This window comes from Microcebus murinus, chromosome 1 (assembly GCF_040939455.1).
Source record: "Microcebus murinus isolate Inina chromosome 1, M.murinus_Inina_mat1.0, whole genome shotgun sequence".
Classification (NCBI taxonomy): Eukaryota; Metazoa; Chordata; class Mammalia; order Primates; family Cheirogaleidae; genus Microcebus; species Microcebus murinus.
In genome coordinates this window covers 90,946,624-90,972,258 of record NC_134104.1, presented here as the reverse complement: position 1 = coordinate 90,972,258, position 25,635 = coordinate 90,946,624, and the positions used below count along the sequence as shown (strand labels likewise).

At 44.2% G+C, this 25,635-nt stretch overlaps 1 protein-coding gene across 1 annotated transcript; it reads left to right on the top strand.

Annotated features, from left to right (window-relative positions):
* The first annotated feature begins 1,641 nt into the window (after positions 1-1,641).
* On the top strand, positions 1,642-17,876 carry CLDN11 (claudin 11). Its single transcript, XM_012779281.2, has 3 exons — positions 1,642-2,094; positions 5,656-5,820; positions 16,607-17,876. Exons 1-3 carry the CDS (start codon positions 1,869-1,871, stop codon positions 16,840-16,842), a joined length of 627 nt encoding a protein of 208 aa, XP_012634735.1. The 5' UTR covers positions 1,642-1,868; the 3' UTR covers positions 16,843-17,876.
* The last annotated feature ends 7,759 nt before the right edge of the window (positions 17,877-25,635 follow it).

Sequence of the window (25,635 nt, the reverse complement as noted above, 5' to 3'; positions counted from 1 at the left end):
CCTATGAAATAGTTTCCATAAATCAAACTCATATGAATATAGGGTGAATATATAAGAATGCAAAGCAGGAGTTCTGAAAAGTCATATTATAATAGTAGTGGTCTGGGTCTTTTGAGCACTTAAACTTTGTAGCAGACATTACTTTAAGCTCTGTATGTATATTAACTCACAGAATCATCAAGAAACCTATGAGGTAGGTACCATTTCCATCCCCATTTTACAAATGAGAAAAGGGGGCCAAGAAAGATGAAGTACCTTGCTCCCACAGCTAGTTAGTGCTGGGGCCAGGATTTGAACTTGGGCAGCCTGGCCTGTGTTCTTTCCTAATCACTGAGCTTCCAGGGTGGTTAGGTGGCCCTTGTACTTGACACTCTGCCATGTATTACTGAAGCATTTCTGTTTGTACACTTGATTTCTTTGGGATCTCCAGGGAAATGTAACTATCTCCTCAAGGCCAGACTTCCCTAGGAGACATGGTGACTTGCACCGACAGCATAATATGATTTATGATCCACATCTTAGATTTTAGAACGCTGAGCAGGAAGTTTTTGTGCTCTTGCTGAAATCCTTCACACCTTTGCATCTCATGATTGGTGAGGATTTAGAGGTATATAATAAGATGAGCCAAATGTTTCAAAGGGAGTTAAAACTGTTTAATATAAATACAGCCCAAGAAGGACGGCTCCGCCTGATAAACAGGTGCAGATGACGGGCCTACTTGTATGCACGAGGAGAAGGTGGCTTGAAGATGTTGACGGTGATGACAATAGCTTACACTAAGCTCCCACTGTGCGCTAGGCAGTTTTCTCAGTGGGACCCAGATACTAACTTATTTACAGTGAGCCAAAGTCTAGCTTTCAATGTGTCAGAAATGGGACACAGGAGCCCTGTAGGAATCTTCAGAAACCCATAATCAGGGCATGTTCCCAGGACTGGTTCATGAGGGGATGAGAAGGGCCCACGGAGTCCCCCCCTTCCCGGCTGTGTGAGCTTGGGCGACTTAACCTCTCACGCTGTTTCTCTATGCTGGATACGTGTAACTCATGACTGTTCCTACCACAAAGGTTATGAGAATTAAGTACATCTGCATAATACGTAACACAGCTCGACAAAGGCGAGTCGCTATTGTTGTCACCCTTACTGTGGCTGTGTGCCTCGGATGATTTTCGACCCCGGGAAGGCCTCGTTTTCTTTCTACTAATAACTATGGCATGCTGAGCGACTCACGTCCCTCGGGCAGTTATCAGCCCTACCGTCCTGGGCCGCAGGGGACCCGCACCGGGAGCCCGTGGGAGTGCTCGCAGCCGCAGCGCGGGAGAGCGAGTGGGGAGAAGATGAGGAGGGACGGAGCGAAACAGGTGAGAGCGGGGCCGCGAGGAGAGCAGGAATGCGCAGCAGAGCGGGACTCGCGCCCGGCGCGCCCTCTCTGCGCTCTCCAAACTGTTTTACTTTCCAGCACTGCGAGCGCCACCCTCCCGGCGGGGCGGTCGGCGGGCCCCCTCCCTTCCCCGCGCTCCCTTCCGCGCTCCGCTTCGGACCCCGCCCGGGATTGGCCGGCTCGACCCGGGGCTGTCGCCGATTGGCGCACGCCGGCCGCGGCTACGCGGTTTAAAGAGGGGGCGGGGGTGCGCTGCCCAGCAGCGTCGCTGTCCCGGCTGTCCCGCCGTGCGCCCGTCGCCGTCCTCGCCGCGCGCCCCTGCTCGGTCGCAGCTGAGCCCGCTGCCTCTCGCGGCCAGCCGCCGCCTCCACTGTCCCGCCTCGGGCCGTCGCCCGCCAGCGGCTCGCGAGAGGTACCAGGGCAGGCGCTGTCCAGCCCAGGCCGGGCACAGCCGTAAGGGACGGGGCGCGGGGACGTCCGGGCGGCCACCATGGTGGCCACGTGCCTGCAGGTGGTGGGCTTCGTCACGAGCTTCGTGGGCTGGATTGGCATTATCGTGACCACATCTACCAATGACTGGGTGGTGACCTGCGGCTACACCATCCCCACTTGCCGCAAGCTGGATGAGCTTGGCTCCAAGGGGCTGTGGGCTGACTGCGTCATGGCCACGGGGCTGTACCACTGCAAGCCTCTGGTGGACATCCTCATTCTGCCGGGTAAGGACCCCGCCCTTGCAAGAGGCTACTCCTAAACCCGTGTCCTCTAGGTTAGACGGCGTTCATAGAAACATTTTGGGGGCTCGAAGACCTTTGGGCATGGTTTTGACACACCCAGCCCCAACTAGTAGAAGAACTAGGCAGCCCTGAACTTATCCTCTCTCAGCCTCGGTTTTCTTATCTGAAGTTTGAGATAATAGTGGTAATTTAGCCAGTGGTAACACTAGCCAACTCGTCTTGAGAATTTAATGAACTGAGACATAGACACTTAGTAGGAACACAGTCCATTTTAATTGCCATCCTCCCCTCCCCCCTGTCAACTGACCAGAAGTACCGCACTGCCCTGCCCAGCCGGCCTCCCCCTCCCGCAGGGCCTTGCTTTCTTTCCCGTTATGTTCCATCCGCAGAGGGGAGAAGGAAAAGAGTGAAATGCCAACTTTCGGGGGATTTGGACAGACTCAGGTTGTTTCCCAGGCCTAGTGGGATGGCCGAGGCGCCCTGGCTAGGTTAGGGCCCTCCTAGCTCTGCCCAACTGGCAGCTGAACGATTCACTTCCAAGGACGTCTCTGGGCTGCCCAGTTAACCAAACCAGAGGGTTGGTTCCCACACATTCCAAGGCCTGTCTTAGCTTTCCTAGCGCCCCCACCCCCACTCCCCAGCCCCCGTCTGCTGCGTGGGGGACTTCCCACCGCGGAGCTGCGGATGCGTCTGTCTCTCGCTCCATGCCACCCTGGATGGATTAGGAAGAGCAGGCAGACCCCTGGGGAGACGCAGCACGCTGCTGAGGGTCCCTCACCCATCCCCCCAGCCACGTCTCAGATTGCAGGAGGAACTGACAGGACTTTTCCTTTCCCGAAGCTGGCTGGGAGCCTCATTTTCAGTTGCAGTTTTGATTCGGATTTAAATCACGGCCAGTTGGGTAAATGGCAAGGTCGCGGGCACCCCCTTGAGTTTTCTGCAGGGAATCTGTCCTGCCCAGAAGGCTTATCCCCTCCCTGGCTCCTACAAGGTTGCCTTCTGTCGTCCTGGTCTTTGTGAGTCGTGTGCATTTAAGAGCATGTTCCCGTTTCCTGAAGATGAGGAGACCTTCTGGCCCTGAAGCTGCCAGTCTGGGAGCCGTCCACTTTGGGCCTTCTCCCAGAACGGTCTTTCCTCACGAGAGACTCTGCTCGCCTTTTAAGACTCCCCGAAGTGACCCCTATTTTGCAGTCCTCGCAGCGGGAATGAACCCCCGTGTTCTTCCTTGCTGCCTTAGTACTTGTTTCTTATCCCCCTCCGGGCACGTTTCATCTTGTTTTTTGTTCATGGTTCGTGAGTCAAGGTCTCCCACTACGTTTTAAATTCCTCACATACATAGATGGTGTTCTATTATTCTCATTGCATCCTCTTCTGGACCCAGCACGGCTTCCTGCACACAGACGGTGCTTAGCAGACTTGCCCTACACTATCCTTTTCTTCATTTTGGACTTTCAGAAGGACAGAGACATGGGAACCCAGATCTGGATCCAGTTTCAATTAATGCTGGGTTGATTGTCCTGGGTCAGACTCCTGGGTCTAGGGCTTACAATCTGGGTGATTTGGGACAAATTACTGACCTCAATGAACCCCAGTTGTCTTCTTTTAAAAGTTAAAATCAAACCAACTACCTACCTTTCTCAATTATTTGAGAATTAAATAAGAAATTCAACCTTTTTTGATGTAGTGTATGCTCCATAAATGGTAGCTATAATATTTTATTAAAAGCTGGGCATGGTATTTGTAGGGACCTTTGACTGAAGCATACTCTTTGCTTCCTTCCCCTGAAGTTGATTGAGCATTCAGCCCCAAAAGGTTTGTTTTCAGAGAACAATGACCATCCCTCAAAGGGCAATGGATTTTAAGGAGGGCTTAATTTCCTACTGTCTTGTCCCTCATATTTTGGGTGGAGGCAGGAACAATCCTCAGTCTCCATCTTCTGATTTACAGACATGGTCTTGGCACTGTAGCACGTGGACAGCAGTGCTATGAGTTTCAGAACCTCTGTTGCTAGCGACTGCCTCCTTTGTGTGGACGCTGGCTCTCCCACAAGCTTCAAGAGCATAGGGCTGGGTCAGGGGCTGAGCTTCAGACTTCCTGTGGCTCCTGTTTGGGGGGTCATCAAGTTAGCAGATACTTGATTGACTGATTATCTTTAATTCTGAAGGAGCTGAGATGGGCAGTGGTTGGGAGAGGACCCTTGTGAAGTCTGAGTTCTGGCAGAACATACCTTGCTAAAAGACGATGTTGAAGTTGGGTCTTTGTGCACAAGTCAGGGTCCTGGTGTGTGAGGAAGAAGTTGGGGCTAACTTTTTGGCTTTGCCACTAACTCTGCCTTACCCTGTGAGCTAAAAAGGGAGAGTAATAAATGCAACCGTTTTTTTCTTTTTCTTTAAGAGGGGGAGAGTGTTTTAATGAGAAACATTACATTTAAAAAGGAAACAATAAATTTCAGTCTGTGAAATTCTAGCATCTTGTCAGATTTATTCCTTATAAGTATTGCACATATTGTATTCTGTTTCTTAATAAAGTCGTTACTTGGCATTTTACTTGACAGTATAAAGTTCGGCTAGTTTTGCTCCACTCTTTTATTATGCAATTCACTATTCCTTCATTCGTAATTGTTTTCATGATCTATTGTGGGCACTGTGTTAACTCCCTGAATACCCAGGCAGGTATCTGCCTTCCAGGAGTGTCCAGGGCTGGAGAGATGTCTGTTAAGCAGTGACGATGGGCAGTTGGGGACGCATTCCCAGGGCACTCTGGGTGAGGCAGGAGATGGAGCCCAGCCCTCTACAGGGGGCAAGATCTCTGAGGACAGCAGCCTCTCGGGAGATAGCAAAGAGAGGAAGCCTGAGTCTTGGCTTAGTCTAGGTTAGGGCCATACATGATTCATACCCAATGTGAATTAAAACCACATGGTTAGGACAAAATCACCCAGTACACCTGGAGATAAAAGTACTGCACAGACACAGACTATTAACACCAATAATAATAGTTAACCTTTTTTTTTTTTTGGGTATTTAGTATAGGCACTGTTTTAAGCACTGCATGAAATAACTGATTTAATCTTCAGTAGAATTCTATTAGAGACATGTAGGTACTATTATTATTTTTACTGTATAAATGAAGAAAGGAAGACATAGCAGTTAGATAACTTGCCCAAGATCATACCAGTAGAGCATATCAGTAGCAGACTGTAACCAACATATGTCATCACAGAAGACATTGGAAGATTTGAGTTTTCATTTGAATGTTCACAAGGTGATATAATAATGTAAATGGGCTCTTGGCCCCTCTGTCCTGGAGGCTTGGCCAAGTGGTCTAAACTGGGGATCCCCATTTAGTCTCTCCAGACCCCTTTCTTCTTACTGAGTTGCTTCAAAAGTTGAAGGTGCTTAGTGATTTAGTGATCTTGGGCGACACATGAGTCCTGAGATGGGGCAAGAGGGAGGAAGGGAGGTGGTGCTGAACTCCCATGAGGCAGGGCTGAGGAACTAGAGGACCCATGGTTTAACCCCCTCCTGTCTGCTCTCTTGTTCCCAGGCTACGTGCAGGCTTGCCGAGCCCTGATGATTGCCGCCTCGGTACTGGGGCTGCCGGCCATTTTGCTGCTGCTGACGGTTCTCCCCTGCATCCGAATGGGCCACGAGCCTGGTGTGGCCAAGTACAGGCGAGCCCAGCTGGCTGGTGTTATGCTCATTCTGCTGGGTAAGACAGCTTTCTGTACGGCACCCTGCCTCTGAGTGAACCTGGTGGATCTCAGATCTTGTGGTTGGTTGATGCTTCATCGAGTTCAAGAGAAATGTGAAAGGGAGCTGAGTGACTCCACTGGGGCAGGGACCCCCACAAGCCATATTTGTATTTCACAAGCAGTTCACGCAGAGGGATTAGTGATGTTTGGTGTGCGGGGTGGGTGGGGGTCACTGAACTTGAAAATTAGCTTAAAAAGAAAAATATTTTAAGGATAAGAAATACCTAAGGGAAAGACGAGAAAGACAGAAGATACCTACATGGTGGCTCTCCACTCAGGCTTCATGGTGGAAGTCCTTTTAGCACACCTATGCCCAGGTCCCACAGCAAATCAAGTGAATCAGAATTTTCTGGGGATCAGACCAGGCAAAGATATTTTTTGAAAGCTCCCTACGTGTGCAGCCAAGATTGAGAACCTCGATTAATTTATAAAGAAATAATAGAGAAAGAGGAGGGTGAGAGAAAAATAAGGTGTAGAGGGTCACCAGGTGAGGATTCTGTCGTTTACTCAGCAAGCCTTCCCTGGGCACTTGGGTCAGGCTCCGTGGTAGACCCTGGGGTGCTGGGGGAAAGGCAGGCTCTGCTCTGAGTGTGCCTGGCCATCTCCATAGAGTGTGGTGTATGCTCATCCAGCAAAGACACATGGGCTGTGCACACACATAGGAAGGCACCTGACCTAGACTGGATGAATTTCCAATGAGTTTCCAGAGCAGAGGAACCCAGAGAAGGAAGAGCCTGTGACTTGAAGGGTAGGTGGTCAGCTCATGGATTGCAGGAAAGACAGTCCAGGCCAAGGAAATGGCATGTGCTCGTTCAGTTTTGCTGATTACACCTGCACAAAACAGGGCTTGATTGGCTGGGTGTGGTGGCTCATCCCTGTAACCCTAGCACTCTGGGAGGCTGAGGCGGGCAGATCGTTTGAGCTCAGGAATTTGAGACCAGCCTGAGCAAGAGCGAGACCGTGTCTCTACTAAAAAAACAGGAAGAAATGAACTGGACAACTAAAAATATATAGAAACAATTTAGCTGGACATAATGGCACATGCCTGTAGTCCCATTTACTTGGGAGGCTGAGGCAGGAGGATTGCTTGAGTCCAGGAGTTTCAGGTTGCTGTGAGCTAGGCTGACGCCACGGCACTCTAGCCCAGGCAACAGAGTGAGACTGTGTCTCAAAACAAACAAACAAACAAACAAACAAACAAACAAACAAACAACAAAACAGGGCTTGACTTAACAACCTATGGAATCTCTTTAGGGATTTCATTTCTCTCCATTTTTTTCTTGTATGCTAATTCTATTAGTGCATTCTAAATCCTAATAGAGGATATGAATTATAAGAAGAGCAGCTCTTGTTGCAAAGTACATATATCAGTGAGAGGAAACTGATTTGTATATGGGTTAGATATAAAGTCACATTCTCATGAAACAAGGAATTCATATCCCTAAATTGGCACATCAGATCATGTGGTTGAGGAGGAAGGGGGAGGGGTCTGTGTGGATCAATGCCACTTAGTGATGGTCACCTCTTACCTGGAGCCTTCTCCCACAAAGTGACACCCATGAGGTGAGGGGATATGAGAGGTGGGGGTGCCATTTCCCAGAATTGCAGAGGGATGGAGGTTTGCAAGGGTTTGTGAAGCCATGGAGAATTCAGGGGGAGAGAGAGAGAGAGAGAGAGAGAGAGAGAGAGAGAGAGAGAGAGAGAGAGAGAGAGAGAGAGTATGTGTAACAGGAATGAAAAAACCACTGTAATTTCCAAAGAAGAATCTGGGCATGGAAATTTAGATTACAGCCACAAAGAATTTGTGTGCCAGCATGACACATGAGACACATAACCAGTGTCCTGTGCTTTATCTATCTAACTCACAGGTCCTCCCTCATGTGGGCTTTTCTGTGATCAGATCTTTGTGTTCAGTTCCCTTTCCAATGGGAAGCCAAAGCTCTAAAAGTCAACTGGGTTTGCAGAACCCACGTGAACCCTTCTCACCCTAGACACTTGCTGTTGTTTGTTACTTTCCTCACGTTCTCGAAGAAGCCCCTGAAGACTCTCTTGGTCACTGAGGATGGCAGAGCCAAAAGATGGGCCTGTTGTGTTAGGTGCTCTTCTTGAGAAATTCTGTCCTTCCATATGACAGTCACAGTTTCCACAAGTAAGAGAATATATTAAAATAAACAAACCCAGTGGAAAATAGAGGCACAAAAACAAACATGTAGACGAATTCGTTTTTAAAAAGAAACCCCTAAAAACAACTGAATTGTTTAGTTGAATAACCAAGGTTATGAAAGAGAAAGAAAGAAAGAAAGAAAGAAAGAAAGAAAGAAAGAAAGAAAGAAAGAAAGAAAGAAAGAAAGAAAGAGGAAAAAAAAAAAGGAGGCTGGGCTCAGCGGTTCACGCCTGTATTTTCAGCACTTTGGGAAGCCAAACAGGAGGATTGATTGAGGCCCGGAGTTTGAGACCAGCCTGGTCAACAGAGTGAGACTCTATCTCTACCAAAATTAAAAAGCCATCTAGGCATGGTCCCAACTACATGGGAGGCTGGGGAGGGAAGATCATCTGAGTTGAGGAGTTTGAGAGTTTGAGGCTACAGTGAGTGATCTATGATCGTGCCACTCCAGTGCCACTCACGCTCCAGCCTGGGCAATAGAGAGAGATCCTGTCTGTAAATAAAAAAAGCATCCAGTGGTTTGAAATTTCCTAGCTGAATTAGTTTTTCTTTATCTTTTGAAAGCGGGTTGGTGTAGATAGACAGAATCACAGATGAGGAAGGTCAGTTGGGGCCAGGTGGTGGCCGTGAGTCCCTCAGTCCCTATTTGCCTGCCTGGAGTGAAATCGTGGGGGAAGCAGGGCATCAGGTGATCCAGCCCCACCAAGGAGGCTGCACCTTTCTGGACACTCACCATTTGGATGGGATTAGGGGCCCCCTCATGGCCCCTGGTCAGCTTTGCATTTCTGATATTGTCGACCTCCTCTTTGCTCCTGTCTGGATTTATTTCTCAGTGGCTGGCTGCTGTTTTGGCTGGAGCGAGCTAGCTGTGGAAATGTAAAGCTCATTGTCTCAAGTGTGGCACCTGCGATCTCCTCTAGGTTCTCTCCCCACAGAGCCCAGTGCCTTGTCTTCCCCTGTTGGCAGTGGGTGGGAGGAGCAAGAGAGAGAGAAGGCTCCCTTTGTGTTGCTGTGGGCTGGTTTCTGCCGCTCCCTGGGGACAAGCCAGTGTGGGCCTGTGCTGGGTCCCAGGGTCACCGAATGGGGCTCCAGCTGAGGTGTGGTTGCTGAGTAAAGGGGGTGAGGCACCCCTGGGGCTCAGGGGCCTGGGAACTGGACAGCGTTATAGCTAGTCTTGGTATGAAAACTGTGAACACTATTAATTAACCTCAGTTTTTCCTGATCCTGAAAACCTGTAATTATTTTTCTGAAAGCTTAAAAAAATTGTCTGTCGTACAACTTTATCTTCTCAGCAGTCTAGGCTTAATGGTGTGAGGATTTGGCTCCTGCTGTGAGGGAAGAGATAGGAGCCTGATGCTGCTGGCTTCTTAAGCCAGAGGAGTAGCACCAGGAGCAGCAGGATCCTTAGATCAGGGTGCATCTGAGGCTAAGCTACTCTGTTCGTGGCCTTTCAAGGGTCCCTGACAAGGCAGCAGATGCCTGTGCCCTGAATTGTTTCATCTTATCAGTTGGAGTCAGACCCAACCGTACTGAATCTAGAATCTACTACTTTCTAGCTGTGTGAACTGGGGCAGTTATTTAATGTTCTGATCCTTTTTACAAAATGGGAACGATAATGCCTATTTCACAAGTTGGTAAGATCGGTGAAATGATGTATGCAAATTATTTAGCATGACATCTGGCACGTGGTAAGTGCTCAATAAATGGTTGCTATTTTTATTACTATTGTTGGTTAGAGGAAATAGTGACCTAACCCAGAGAGCAATGGATATTCTTCTAATCATGTCTGATTTCTGAAGGGTCACCTTCACACACGAAGCTGGTAAGGAAAGACGATAACCTTTTTTTTTTTTGGAAATACCACCTTTTATCCTGGCCTAGTGGAAATATTTCCTTTGTTTACTTTATAGAAATCAGAGTGTGGGGATCGATAGAGTTTTTGCTTATTCCATTATGAAAGGCTACATTAGGCTACGCTACTGAAAACCCTGAATCTTAGTTCTGATTCAGTCTCATTTTCACCTTGCTACAAGCTAGAAAATACTTTATTTGGGTATTTTTAGGGGTTGTGATAGGGAATGGAACATAAGGATGTGTACGTCCTAAGTGGAATACTGTCATCTTTTTTTCTTCCTTATTTGTGGGGAAAAGTTATTTTATCTTAGAACTTCCAGGTTAATAGTGAAATTGCAGTAAGTCACAGGGTAGGTGCAAATACGGAACAGACTGAACTTGTCATGCACCCAGAATCCGATGTCCTACAGGGAAAAGGAGTCCTTGGATGCTTCCCAGTGGGATGCCTGTAGTCCCAGGGCTTTAAGAGCACAGTTACAAAACTCTTCCTCTGAACTCATTAGTTTTATACAAACAAGGCCTTAATCTAAATAAAACTTCATATGAACAGTGGAAAGGATGTGGCATGTTAGTATGATTGTGGCTAAAAATGACTTCATCAGTAAAATTCGAGGCACTAAATGCTTTATGAGTTCCTCCTGTGTCTAAATTCCGTCATTAAAAAAGATTAACAAATAACGACAAGGCTGCCTTTTTAAAAGGGCTATAGAAAAAAATGATAATAATGCATGGAATAGAAAAGGGAAAAATGTTGATATCAGGCCAGGAAAATAATGTACTCAAATATTCCATTGATTTGATGATTGTAGCTGTGTTTTCTTAAGTCAGTATTTTAGAGAATGACAAATTAAAAAAAAAAAACTAAAACAGTTTTTAGTTTCAAATGATAGGAAAACAACAAATAAATGTGATTCCAACCAGTAGCTTATTAGAAATCTCATTACTTGTTGTCTTAACTGGCTTTCTTGTGAAAAGCTAAAGTTAATTGCTACTTAGGTCATATGTTATGATAGGATTGATTGTGGAAGACAGTGTTCAATGCATTGTAAAATGTTAGATGAAGGAGGTCTCAAAAATTTTTTTTTGTTGAGACAGAGTCCCTCTCTGTTGCTCGGGCTGTAGTGTAGTGGTGTCATTATAGCTCACTGCAGCCTCAAACTCCTGGGCTCAAGAGATCCTCTTGCCTCAGCCTCCCAAGTAGCTGGGACTACAGGCATGTGCCATGATGCCCACCTAATTTTTATATTTTTAGTAGAGATGGAGTTTCACTCTTCTTCAGGTTGCTCCTGAACTCTTGAGTTCAAGTGATTCTCCCGCTCAGCCTCCCAGAGTGCTAAGATTACAGGCATGAGCCACTGATCCCAGCCTAAAAATTGGAAAATTTCAAACCTATACAAAATTAGACAGAATAGTGTAATGACTGCCCCCCTAACCCAAACTCCTTCTCTGTAATGATTCACTCATGGATTATATGCTCCATCTTTCCAAGTCTCCATTTCTTCCAGTCCTTGGATTTTTTTTAAAGCAAATCTCAATTTTGCTCTGTGCTAGAAATGGTGCTTTTAAAAGTCCTTTCAGAGGAAAGTGACAAAGCCTGAAAAAAGAGGTGTTCATTGGAGAAAGGAAGAAACATCAGAGTCTGGTGATCTTGTCCTTTCTCTGTCTCTTGCGTGTGTATCTGTTTCTCTTTCTCTCTTCCTCAGTAGTTACCCTCAAAGTCAAACACACCTGTATCACTTTTAACTTCCTCACATTTATTTAACTCCATATATTATCATGTGTCATTTAATCTCTAAAGAGATTAAAAATTACACTTCCATTTCATTACTCTAAAATTGCATTCTAAATCAGGTGCAGTGGCTCACATCTCTAATCCCAGCACTTTGGGAGGCCAAGGCAAGAGGATCACTGGGGCCCAGGAGTACAACACTAGCCTGGGCAACATAGTGAGATCCCCATCTCTACAAAAAAATATAAAAAATTAACCAGGTGTGCTGGCACATGTCTGTAGTCCCACCTACTTGGGAGGCTGAGGTGGGAGGATCCCTTGAGCCCAGGAGTTCAAGGCTGCAGTGAGCTATGATCCTGCCATTGTGTTCTAGGCTGGGCAACAGAGCTAGATGCCCTGTTTCTTAAAAAATAAAAATAAAAAATAAAATAAAGAAAATTACCTTCCCAAATATTTTCTGTGTTTAATCACATCAAGATCATTGTTAACTTTTATCAAGGGCGTATCCTACCAGCTAAAGAACATATTGTATTACATTATTTGAAACTTGGTTTTAAAAGAGGCAAACAATTTTATTCTTTGAAGAACAAGGAATCCTACTTACAAGAGGATCAAGTCTAGGTGAATCTGTGTCTACATGGTGAATTTTTCTTCTCCCTTTCCCCCTTTTCCTTCTCTTTCTCCTTCTCCTCTTCCTCCTTTTTAGCTAAGAATATCCATAATTTTTACTTTCCATTTTCCCCCAAAAATGACAGATCCTACACCCCCTGCCCTTGTGCAGTTAACTACTACATCTTTCTGAAGGTAAAAGAGGAGAAAGAGACTGAAAAATCTGAGTGCTAAAATTATCCTGTCTTGTTTTTAGAGACTTAATTTAAAAATAAATTCTGATGATGGCAAAAAGAAAATAACCCCAATTCCCTTTATAGTTCTTCAATTTTCTTTAACTGAAGGTAACTATGACTTTTCAGAAAAACATTTTATTTTCCCCTAATAACTAAGAGAACCACTTGAAACTTTTTTGGGGGGAATCTGCAAATAAAAATAAATGTAACAGGCTTTCTGTGTCTTTAAGAAAGCCAAAAATTATTGCCAGTTCTATTACTATTTCACATTTTTTAAGTTAAGTAATGATTTGACTTGCATTTTTAACTTTACCAGTCAAAACATATCCCTTTCTTCCTTCAAACCATTGGTGAACTTGAGTAAATTCTCCTTTTTTGGTTTCTAAACATTTTTCGTTTTGAGTTCAATCAAAGGTCACTGTTTCCAGTGAGCCTCTCATTTCCTTTCATGTTGTGTGGTAGTCTGTCATTTTTTAGTGGTTTTGATGTGGTTCATCTTTGAGAGCCACAGGAATTCCACCCAGGGATCATTTGTCTACTAGGAAGTAAAGAGCCTGCTGGTACTCATTTGCTTCATTTTGCATGAATTATGAAAGAAGGAAATCTTTAATGAGGTAAATGATGAGCTTGTGACTTTCAGTGCATTAAAGTCACAATAAGATTTTATGATTTTGGAAGTCAGTTTTAGTGTGTGGAAAGTAGAATTGAAATGAGACTTTGTCTCATCCATCCTTCCATCTGTCCACCCATTCACTCATTCAGCCCTGTGGGAGTCATTGGATAAATATTTAGACATTTTTCTGATTTTTCCTTTTTTTAGTTAATTATATTGGAATAAAATCTAACAAAACCCTCAAAAAACTCAAAACCCTCAAAAAACTCAAAACCAAGACTGATGGTTACTTTTGGGATATTGAGCCTGATAGCCTTGTTTTATTATTTGCTTAGGAAAAGAGGAAGAATCAAATGAATTTAGAGGCAGTTTCTTATCTTATTCTATGAAATCTAAACCAAATACGAAAGTCAAGTTAGGTTTACATTAGAGGTGAGGAATGCTTTCATGCATGTATGTGTGTGTATGTGCTGTATGTGTAAATACAAAGTAATTGAAAATATAAAACTTAATTTGAACCATGAACTGTTTTGAAACCAGTTAATTGTTTATAGGAAAAATTGGTTAGATTGAACCAAATCAGTTGCTTGGGAATTAAATCTCTTTTTGCTATAGAATTCAGCTTTTCACTCCTCCCCTTTTTCCTCTAAACAAGCCTGGTGCTTAGAAAGCCTTGCTAGGTTGCTGTTTTTGCCCATAGCAGAATGAATGTCCACTTTTGGGGTCTAGGTGGGGACGTGTCACTAGATTCTGTATCACTGTGGGGAATGTTTAGCAATTCTCTTTGGCTGAAACACTCTAGGAGAGGATGTCTGTCCTGATAGAGAAAAAGGTGTGTCTTTTTCTCTGTGCTTTGTTAAAAGTATGACCATGGAGTACTATTCAGCTCTAAGAAACAATGGTGACATAGCACATCTTATATTTTCCTGGTTAGAGCTGGAACCCATACTACTAAGTGAAGTATCCCAAGAATGGAAAAACAAGCACCAGATATATTCTCCAGCAAACTGGTATTAACTGAGTAGCACCTAAGTGGTCACATAGGTACTACAGTAATAGGGTATTGGGGAGGTGGGAGGGGGGAGGGGGGCGGGTATATACATACATAATGAGTGAGATGTGCACCATCTGGGGGATGGTCATGATGGAGACTCAGACTTTTGGGGGGAGGGGGGGAAATGGGCATTTATTGAAACCTTAAAATCTGTACCCCCATAATATGCCGAAATAAAAAAAAAAAAAAAAAAAGTATGACTATGATAATAGCCAAGCAGTTCTCCCAACTGCCTGATTGGAATCTGTGGCCAGAGGAAGAGAAAGAAAAAGACTTTCTGCAATATCTGAGGTTTTCAAAGCCCCGGGTTGGAAAGGGAAGACTCAGATAAGTACTAGTCTTCTTGAACATTCTATTCACAGAAGGGGAATACTTAATACATCTTCTCATGGTATCTCATAAGAAAATATTACAGAAGCTGGTATGATTGTGCTTACTTCTTTAAGAAAAAGGAACCCATTAGCATACAGATAGATTTTACCTTCTTAGATAATCTTTACACAATTAATGGAGTTGATCTGGCCGTTAGAAAGCCAATCTGGGCAATTCAGAGCCCCCCAAATTCACTCTATTCTTTCTGACTTCCACCTGGGATCTATATTTTTTAGGACAGGAATCACATCTATTTATGTGTCTCTATACTCAGCTTGTGGGATGGGCTTAGTCTGGTGTCAACAAAAATGTAAGCTACACAAATGCAATGAGATAGTTTAAAAGGTCTTTCAAAATGGGTAAGACAAATCTTTTTTTCAGTTCAGATTTGAGTGCTTGTGTTAAAGAAAAAGTATATTTCTTCTCTGTGGGTATAGGGAGTAAGTTAGAAATTAACTCAGTATGAGAAGTCAGAAAAAGTTGCTGGGTTGGAAGTGACAAGGGTACCCCAGGAGGGCAAACACCAGACTGGCAATGCAATGCCTTGTTTTGAATTCGCTGAAGGCTTTTATGGTTAACAATTGGAAACCTCATTGTTACTGTTATTTTTATGTCTGCCAACTTTAATGTGCCATCTCAACTTAAAGGAAGTTATGGAGTTATTTGTCTATAACTGCGTTGTTCAGTATAGTAGGCACTGGCTGCATGTGGCCATTCAAATTCAAATTCAAATTCAAATTCAAAATTCAGTTTTTCATCTCACTACGCTCATGACATATGCTCCATGGCCCCCTGTAGCCGGTGGCTACTCTATTTGGCAGTGGTAGTCTAGAGGTTTGAAAACATTTTTAAAGTCTTTATAGGCTGCTACCTGCTCTTGTTTTGCTACTTTGCTTTTAAAGAGGTGAAAAACTAAATGACATAGAAGCTATTTCTTATCTTATTCTATAAAATGTAAACCAATCGGAAGGTTAGACTGATTGGTACAGGACGATAAATACAGTTCTACCATTTTGACTCCTCACAACAAATATCATCACCATAAAACCCTTGAATGGGTGAATTCTTTTACCCATTGGGATTTTGTGTTGGGATTTTGTGGTTGTGAAAAGCATGATACAAACTCATACTCTTGTCTGATACTCCACTGATGTCCAGCCATGTTCACCCCAGCAAGAGAGATTTCATAGTTTCTCCAGGCTTTTGTAACGTGCATTGACCAAATTAAGAAAAAAATAGAGTGGAAAATTGAGGTGGGCACCATCCTGTTTCTCACCTCTGAGTAGCTCAGCTTATTCAGTCGTTCAATTAGTGTACATTAAACCAAACACTAGGTGCTTGGCACTGAGGTAAATGTTGAGTTTGCAGACATAAGACACGGCCCTTGCCTTCAAGGAACTCAGAGCCTGGAATGAGAAACAGACATGTAAAGAGAAAATTATAATACAATTAGGTAAGTATAATTATAGAATTATAACTACAAATATTTTTGGACTTAAATGATTTATTTCTAGGTTTTTTTTTTGAGACAGAGTCTCACTGTATTGCCTGGGCTAGAGTGCCATGGCATCAGCCTAGCTCACAGCAACCTCAAACTCCTGGGCTCAAGCAATCCTCCTGCCTCAGCCTCCCAGGTAGCTGGGACTACAGGCATGCGCCACCATGCCCGGCTGATTTTTTTCTATATATTTTTATTCGTCCAATTAATTTCTTTCTATTTTTTTAGTAGAGATGGGGTCTCGCTCTTGCTCAGGCTGGTTTTGTACTCCTGACCTTGAGCGATCCTCCCACCGAGGCCTCCCAGAGTGCTAGGATTACAAGTGTGAGCCACCACGCCCCGCCTATTTCTCGGTTTTTACATTGGAGTTCTTTTGTGTCCGCTGCCACCTGTTGAAAAAAATAAGAACCCAGCAGTTTGACACAAGGGTTAAGTCGGCTTGTTCTATAGATGCCAAGCTGGAGGTTCAGATTGCCCAGGGAGCACAGCTGTGTCTCAGCGTTTTCAGGAGCTGGTTGGAAGCCGGGCGGGTGTGTGCCCGGAGTGAGTGGGCCTGCCCGCTGGCCTGGCGTGTGGTGGGCACGCCAGTCACGGCTCTCTCCGTGTCTCCACAGCTCTCTGTGCCATCGTCGCCACCATCTGGTTCCCTGTGTGTGCCCACCGTGAGACCACCATCGTGAGCTTCGGCTACTCCCTGTACGCGGGCTGGATTGGTGCCGTGCTGTGCCTCGTGGGCGGCTGTGTCATCGTCTGCTGCGCCGGGGACGCCCAGGCCTTTGGTGAAAATCCCCGTTTCTACTATTCGTCGGGCTCCAGCTCCCCGACTCACGCCAAGAGTGCCCACGTATAAGAGGGCGGCCAGGCCGCCCATGCAGGTGCTGTCGATACTGGGCCTATGGCCCTAGGTTTGCTTGCCACAGTGGGGGAAAGCCCACTCCTCTGCCAGGCTCTAAAGCCAAAGGTCTAGAAAAGCATCCTGTCTGGCATCTCATAGTCTTAACCCCCTCCCCCATCTTTTGGTTGCCTAAAAAGAAACGTCTAGCTCATATAATGTCCTCACATATTTCTCATGGCGTTGCCCACTATTAGCTCTTTTCTTGGGCATTCCTTTGTTGTTTATTAAAAAGATTATGTGTATATATTTTGTTTCTCTCTAAATTTTAAATGTCTTGCAAACATTGCTGAGTTGGGTGGGGGTGGGGAAGAGAAATAAAAGACACTTTCAAACTGTTACAGATGACAATGGGAGCCTCATAAAGATGCCTCTCTGTTTCCTCCCCCTCTTCAGTTACAAGGTCATTTACTTACAGGAGATACAAAAAGATAGAACTGGGGACATGGGGTGGGAGAGGGAGGGGAATCGTTGGAACTTTCTCTCCATGGGAAAGTTTCCTTTTTGTAAGTTGAGAGCAAGGGTGGGGATATTTTTTAGTTTGTGATTTTACATTTTATCTGTACATACTTTTTCAAGATTGATCATTTTTATAACCATGGCTTTCCTGAAATTCTCAATTCATCTGTATGAAGGAAATGAACCAACTAGACTTCAATTATGCAATAAATAACAGTACAAGTGAGTATAACTTTAACAGACATTCCACAAGATATTTTTGGTTTTCGGATTTGTATGATATGGTTTTTAATACTACATTTTCCTATGCTTCAACTTACATTTTTAAAGCTTTTTTCCCTTTCTCTCTCTATTTTCATTCTGTTAGCCGTCTTGAAGTGATGCTGTTTAACATAAATTGTACTGTTGAATTTGGCTTTACGGGTGTAAACGCTGATGGTATATCAGTATCTGAGACCCCAAACTCTCCAAACACTGATGGTGCATTTTGTTCTTTAAGTGAAATCTGTGCAATAAAATAACAGACTGCAAAACTGGCCTTCAATCTTCTGTTGTATCCAGATGTATCATTATTGATTTTTTAAAAATCTTGTTAACCTCTACTGGTAATTTACAGGGAACCTGATCAGTGATTCAAGACCTAGTCATTCTGCATTGCCCTGAATAATTAAAAGGTTGTATTTTATTCATGGTATCATGGTGATAATGTACAGTCATAAAAATGTAACCTAGAGGCTCTCTGGGTTTCTTAAATGGCATGACTTTATGGCATCATTAATTCATAGATAAATGGGCAGCAATCAGATACCAAGTTCTAAGCACTGTGCAGTTAAACTCCTTTGTTTACTTTGAACTCCTCATTAAGGAATTGGGTAGGTATAAATGGAGAATTAAACAAACATATTTTATGGGTTCTTTTTTTTTTTTTTTTTTTTGAGACAGAGTCTCACTTTTGTTGCCCAGGCTAGAGTGAGTGCCGTGGCGTCAGCCTAGCTCACAGCAACCTCAAACTCCTGGGCTCAAACGATCCTCCTGCCTCAGCCTCCCAAGTAGCTGGGACTACAGGCATGTGCCACCATGCCCGGCTAGTTTTTTGTATATATATTTTTAGTTGGTCAATTAATTTCTTTCTATTTTTAGTAGAGACGGGGTCTCGCTCAGGATGGTTTCGAACTCCCAACCTCGAGCAATCCGCCCGCCTCGGCCTCCCAGAGTGCTAGGATTACAGGCGTGAGCCACCGCGCCCGGCCTTATGGGTTCTTTAAGTAGTAATATCTAAACGCATTTTGTTTAAACACACACACGTAGACATTTGGAAATTTTGGACAAAGACACACTAAGCTGATAGTTATTTGTTTTCCATCCCTAAAACTCTGTTCAGTTATGGTCTTGGCCAGGCGTGATGGCTCACACTGGTAATCCTAGTACTTTGGGAGGCAGAGGTGGGAGGATTGCTTGAGGCCAGGAGTTCAAGACCAGCCTGAGCAAGAGAGAGACCAAATTATTAAGGCCTGGTGGAACTTGCCTGTAGTTCCTGCCACGTGCAAGGCTGGGCTGCCCTGAGCCCAGGAGTTTGAGGTTGCAGTGAGTGATGATGATGCCACTGCACTCTAGCTGGGCAACAGAGTGAGACCCTATCTCACCCCCTCTGCTCCCTACCCTCAAAGTTATGGACTTGCTCTAAGAAAACAGATTACAATCTTTTTTAGCAGACTTTTTCCAAATCAAATACTAATTTCATTAGCTGATAATATAATAATTGGTAAACATTTCCTCTTTGGAAATATCCATTTGGGCTGGTCATTTTGCAGAACTTTGTATACATTAGATTATAACCTGGTGGAAACTATTTCTAAATTACTTATACAGAAAAGATTATCTTTATGTTGACTAAAATATTTGCTAAGCTATAATATAGTTTTTCTAAGGATGTAAGTCATGTGATTATATTAGAGGAGCTTTCCTACCTCATTAAACTTGTCAGGGCGTAATGACTGTGAACATGAATGGAGCAAAAAGCTCCACTCTACTGGGAAGAGTGGACAAGCAAGGCTTCAGGTCTCATGTTTCCTGTCCTCACAACATCAGCTTGAATCAGAAGCACCTTCAAGCTGTTCTCTTCTCTTATGGACACATTTACTCACCTAGCTCCATCCCCAAGGCTGCAATTTGCTTTCTGTCATGATGGGGTATGCTGCACAAGCCCAGCTTTCCCTGCAGCGTGAGAAAAAAGACCCCAGATCTTTCCAAGCTGACTGTTGCCTGACAATCAGGGAATCCCACTTTTGTAGGTCATAACTCTAGTGTTAGAGTTTATCAGTTTGAGGGAGGAGAGAGAGATGTTCCTCTAGAACAGCACTGTCCAATGGGAATATAACGTCAGCCGCATATATTCCCACATATTCCAATGGGAATATGATGTAGTCACATTAAAAATTGAAAAATTAAAAAGTGAAACTGATTTTAACATATTTTATTTGATCTAGTACATCCAATATATTATCATTTTGATATGTAATCAATTGACAGGATATTTCATGTCCTTCTCTTTGCATGATATCTTTGGATTCCAGTGTGTTTTGACATGGCACATCTCAATTTGCACTAGGCATATATCAAGTGCCCAACAGCCACGTGTGGCTGGAGGCTTTTGGATTGGACAGCACAGCTGTAGAACAGCAGGCTCTGTCTCAGTAATCATCAAGAGGGATTCAGTCTTGGTTATTTTATTAATATTTGGCCCCATTAGAGTTCCATTAGAACTTGGCAATTACAATTTATTGAACAGTTATAAAATCTTCCCCCAGGTGAAGACAATGACCGCCAATCACACGTGAAATGGCAGACCTAGAGTACTCTACCTACATAACGGAGAAAAGGGAATTCACGCTATTGAGACCTTTTGTGTGTCAGGAACCTCATACATTGAATCCTCCCTGTGCTCCCCCATTTTGTAGATGAGAAAAATGAGATGCAGAGAATTTAGGTTGTTTGTCAAGCTCACATAGCCACTATATAGAATCAAAAGGGATTTGTGTCTATGTAACTCTAAAGCCCTCGTTTTCCGATTTAAGAATCACTGCTACAGAATCAGGTGAATTGGAGATTCACTCTCTTCAATCCAGAGACCAGCTCAGTAGAAATGGGTTGAGAGCCAAGAATCTGAATTTTTATTGTGTACCCCGGCAGTTCTTATGGGGTGGTCTCCGCACCACACTTGGAGAAACAGCGAACAGAAGGGCTTCTTTCTCATGCCTTTCTGTGGTGCAGCAATGCCATCCCTCTTTGATGGTCATCGGAGCTGAAATGGTTGTGAGACTTACGCCAAGCCTCACCCTCTCTCTTTTGCTTATTTTGAAGAGACCACATGCAGGGGATCTTTGGTTTGAAAGTGAACCAGTCCAGCTCACACTTTCCAAGAATCTGATAGAAACCAAATTAGAGGGAAGAACGTTTCAAGGGGATCTCTGAATCTAGATGTTAGATACAATGACAGCAACAAAAAGAGAAGATTGTGTGCTTCAAGAATACAATTTACATATTTGTGTCGAATTGGTGGTTTGGGGTAACAATAGAACAAGGTTTGGTTGTATTTCGCCCTGTTTTTTTTTTTTTTTAATTAAAAGAAAATCTGCGTGTCAGTGTTTCTCTATACAATGTACACAATGTGAACTGCAACATCTTAAATGTTTGGCAGGACACTCATGCTCATGACATCACATGCTGGGAGGACAGGGAGGCCACTGTGGGACTGGCCCTGGGGACAGGCAGCATCAGTGCTGCCATTGAGATAGCCCCACAAAAGAGTGTGTGACAGCCAGATGTGCAGCTTAATGGAGACTGAACCAGGATTGTGGGTGGAACATTGGCACATGCTGCTTATGGCTTGAATAGCAGCTCTTGAGGAATCTATATTTCTCTACCTCACGCAGAATCTCAGAGCTCAGGCTTTGTGGCCCTGTGGCCGGGGGAGGGAGTGGAGATGGAGGGACTTGTCACTGCTCCATGCCCCATTGTTAAAATGCAAGATGTGGAAATGTTAGGCCATTTCTAGAGGATTGTGGAAGGTAACAATTTCTTACTGCTTATATCCAAATCACATTCCAAAGAGCAACTGATTGTTACAGTTGGGGGCTTTCTTTAATTAAAACAGTTGTGTCTGTATTTCTCTTATGTTGGGTTATACAGCTTTTAAAACTGTAATGTGTATACAGATCACTGGAAGATCTTGTTAAAATGCAGATTCTGAATCAGCAGAGGTGTGCTGGGGTCTGAGATTCTGCATTTGTAAGAAGCTCTTTAGGGGATGCTGACGCTGCGGGTCCTAGACTTACACCTTGAGTAAGCAGCTGCCGGAGTTTACGCCGGGCTGAAGCACAGGCCGTGCCTAGACACACACAGTGTAAGCGGTGCCTCTCTTGCGGAAGATACTGGGAATGCTTCTTTGCCCTTCAAGATAATTCTGGAACCTCCCTGGTCAATAGTGCTGGTGCCATGCTTTTGGCTTCAGGTTTTGTTCCTCATTAAAATATAAACACCCAGTGGTATGCCTGAGACCACTAGTGCTGGCTCATGAAAGTCGACAGTTTTCAGGAATTTTGTGAACCAGTTGAGGTCACGCCAGTGGCTTGATAACAGCCATGGTAGGATATTTATACCACAGAAATCACAAAACACCACAAATCAGGTATTTCTCCTCCACTCCCCTTTCCAGCCAGTTGTTAAACATTTGCCAGCCCACACTGCTCACGGCGCATTCAGCCGTATCAGCCCTTGACACCTTACTTGCAAAAGACTATGAAATTCCTCCCTTTCCTGAGAAGAAAGAAGTTCACATAAGGGAAGGGGGGGGAGAGCTAGGAGTATATTGGGTAACTGGGGAAAGAGGAGTGCCAGCCGCAGTCTCCTGCCACTGTGTGTGTGCTGCTCTCTTGTCCTGCGTCTGAGGCCTTGGCAGTCCAGGCAGAGAAAGGGCTACTTCCTTACCTTTCAGCCTGGTTTCTAGGCTTAGATTGATGGTAAAAGTGGCTTACATATAAAATAGAAGGCTGCCAGGTTAATGTCTAGGGCCATCGCTGTCCTCTTTGAACTCACATACTTATTGGTCTCACTAATCTGGCTTCTAAAAGTTTCCCGGCCCATTTAGTTTTCAAAAGTCACATTTTTTTTCTGATTGTAAAAATAGTCATAATATAATAGATGATATTTATTGAGAGTTTATTCTTTGCCAGGCACAGTCATAGTACTTTATATATACATTTAATCTTCACAACAACCCTTACGAGCTATTGTTACTCCCATTTAACAGATGAGGAAATTAAAACAGAGAGAGGTTTATTTAACTTGTCTAAATCACACCTATTGAGTGATATATATTCATTACAGAAAATGTGAACAATGTGGAAAAATACAAATAAGAAAATAAAAAATCACCCATCATTTTATCATTAAAGTAATTTCTTTGTATATGTTCTTGGCCAGCATTTTATTTTATTTTTGAGACAGAGTCTCACTGTGTTGCCTGGGCTAGACTGCTGTGGCATCAGCCTAGCTCACAGTAACCTCAAACACCTGGGTTCAAGCGATCCTTCTGCCTCAGCCTCCCGAGTAGCTGGGACTACAGGTATGTACTGCCATGCCTGGCTAATTTTTTCTATATATTTTTAGTTGTTCAGATAATTTCTTTCTATTTTTAGTAGAGACGGGGTCTCACTCTTGCTCAGGCTAATCTCAAACTCCTGACCTCGAGCAATCCTCCCGTCTTGGCTTCCCAGAGTGCTAGGATTCAGGCATGAGCCACCACATCCGGCCAACATTTTATTTTAAAACAAAAATCCTAACATATTCTACCTATAATTTTGTAAACTGCTTTTAAAAAATTTAATGTATGAAAACATTTTCTTATTAAGTGTTTTTCTATAACAAAACTTTTTTTTTTTTTTTTTTTGAGACAGAGTCTCACTTTGTTGCCCAGGCTAGAGTGAGTGCCATGGCGTCAGCCTCGCTCACAGCAACCTCAGTCTCCTGGGCTCAAGCGATCCTCCTGCCTCAGCCTCCCGAGTAGCTGGGACTACAGGCATGTGCCACCATGCCCGGCCAATTTTTTGTATATATATTTTTAGTTGGTCAATTAATTTCTTTCTATTTTTGGTAGAGACGGGGTCTCGCTCAGGCTGGTTTCGAACTCCTTACCTTGAGCAATCCGCCTGCCTCGGCCTCCCAAAGTGCTAGGATTACAGGCGTGAGCCACCGCGCCCAGCCTAACAAAACTTTTAATATCCGTATAATATTCCATTGTTTGGATGTACTATAATTTATTCAGTGAATTCTCAAGAATATCTTAGTTATTTTGTTTTGGTTCCTTTATAATTTCTTCTAAGTAATTTTGCCATGGACATTCCTTTTTTTTTTTTAAGACAGGATTTCACTCTGTTACCCAGGCTAGAGTGCAATCATAGCTCACTGCAGCCTGGAACTCCTGGGCTCAGGCAATCCTCCTGCCTTAGCCTCCCAAGTAGCTAATGTTGAAAGGCATGTGCACCACCACACCTGGCTAATTTAAAATTTTTTTTTATAGAGATGGGTCTCACTATGTTACACAGGCTGGTCTCAAACTCCTGTCCTCAAGAGATCTTCTCACCTCAGCCTCCCAAAGTGCTAGGATTACTGGTGTAAACCACCACTCTTGGCAGCCACGAACATTCTCACAGGTAAATCTTTGCACATACACATGATTATCTTTGTAGAATAAATTCCTAGAAAGAAGTCGCTGTATTATGTATTCCAGGCAGTGTTTTAAGAACAGCCTATTTTTGGTGGGGGGAGGAGTGACTAGTTTCCACAGCGCTAATAACAGAATGCGGTGTATCAACTCAATATGCTGTTCTTTTGAAATTATTTGAGATTTTTAATTTTTTCAGTTATGTTGATATGGAATTATGTAAGACAATATTTTTAATAAATGGCTAATGCAAACATTTAAGAAATATTCATCATGGGAGAGAAGGTGTGCAAAGGGGAGGCTGGGGACGGAGGTTTCCCCTGCCCTGCACTGCCATTCTGCTTCAGTTCACTCTGGTCAACTTGACAGGGACAAGTGTGGAGTGTTTGTCTCTGGCGGACTTTGTGGTGGGCACACTGTGATTTTACTAGCCCCTTGTTAGCTCTGGGAGAATTGTTAGCTAAACATTGTTCTTTATTTTATTTGCTCCCTCCATAATGTATGAAGCATAATCTATTGAGACAAAGACAAAGCAGGGTCAAAATGAATCACGCGCCCTTTTCCCAAGCCTTCTAGACGTTAATCCCGTGCTCATGCTAGAAAGAAAATTTACCTGGGTTCCTTTGCTATCTGTTTTTTTTTTAAATTATTATTATTACTGTTTTGACAAAAGGGCTGAGACAATGCACATGTAGGAGAGCTTTGGAGGTGTGAGAGGCCCAGGACTCCCGGGAGTAGAGCATTTGTACCACAGGGCAGCCGCCAAGGCCTTGAGTGTTTCTCTTGGTTTTTTCTCTGGCCTCCACGAACAGGACAGAACCTTCCCCTCACAGTTAGGGAACCTCTAGGCATCCCAGGCTGCAGGGCTGACCTGGGATGTGGCTCTTCCCTTCCATTTGGGGTTATGACAAATCCCTCTCCCTCACCTTGCCCTTTCCCAAACCAGAACAGAGCTCAGATTTGCCTCAGTCATAGAGTGTCTCACGGAGGACCCCGAGTCATTCTAGTTATTATTTCCAGTGGTCTGGGGGTCATCAGCATGTGACTCATTCATGAAAATGCAGACTCAGGGAGGCGGTGTTTGGGGATGGCGCCTGGGAATCTGCATTTTAAATGACTCCCCAGAAAAAGGTTCAATGAACATGGGTGCTGGAACAGGACATTACAGAAAGACTAGTCAGACGAAGAAACGAAGCCAGAAAGGTAAAATGATTTGCCCAAGGCCATAGTGCGAGGGAGCATTTCCTGTGGTTCTAAAGGAAGGGGTTGTGGTTTTGGGGAACTGCTCCTTCTTGAACTAGCCATTCCAGCCCAATGGGAGCTGCCCTTGTCTCGTCTGACCTCTCCCCTCTGGCCTTGGAGTGAGCACCTAACTCGGGCTGGGCCAGTCACAGTAGCTCACTGCCCTGAGCACACTGGCCGGCCCAAGAGGGCAGCATTTCACCCAAACTGGACCGGCCAGAGCCCGCCCTTTATTGGAGCTGTGGGTCAGAGCACACTCATCTCTGATAGCAAAACTGGGAAAAGGTGAGCCTGGAAGCTCTCAGCAGCTGTCATTCCAGCTGTGCGGA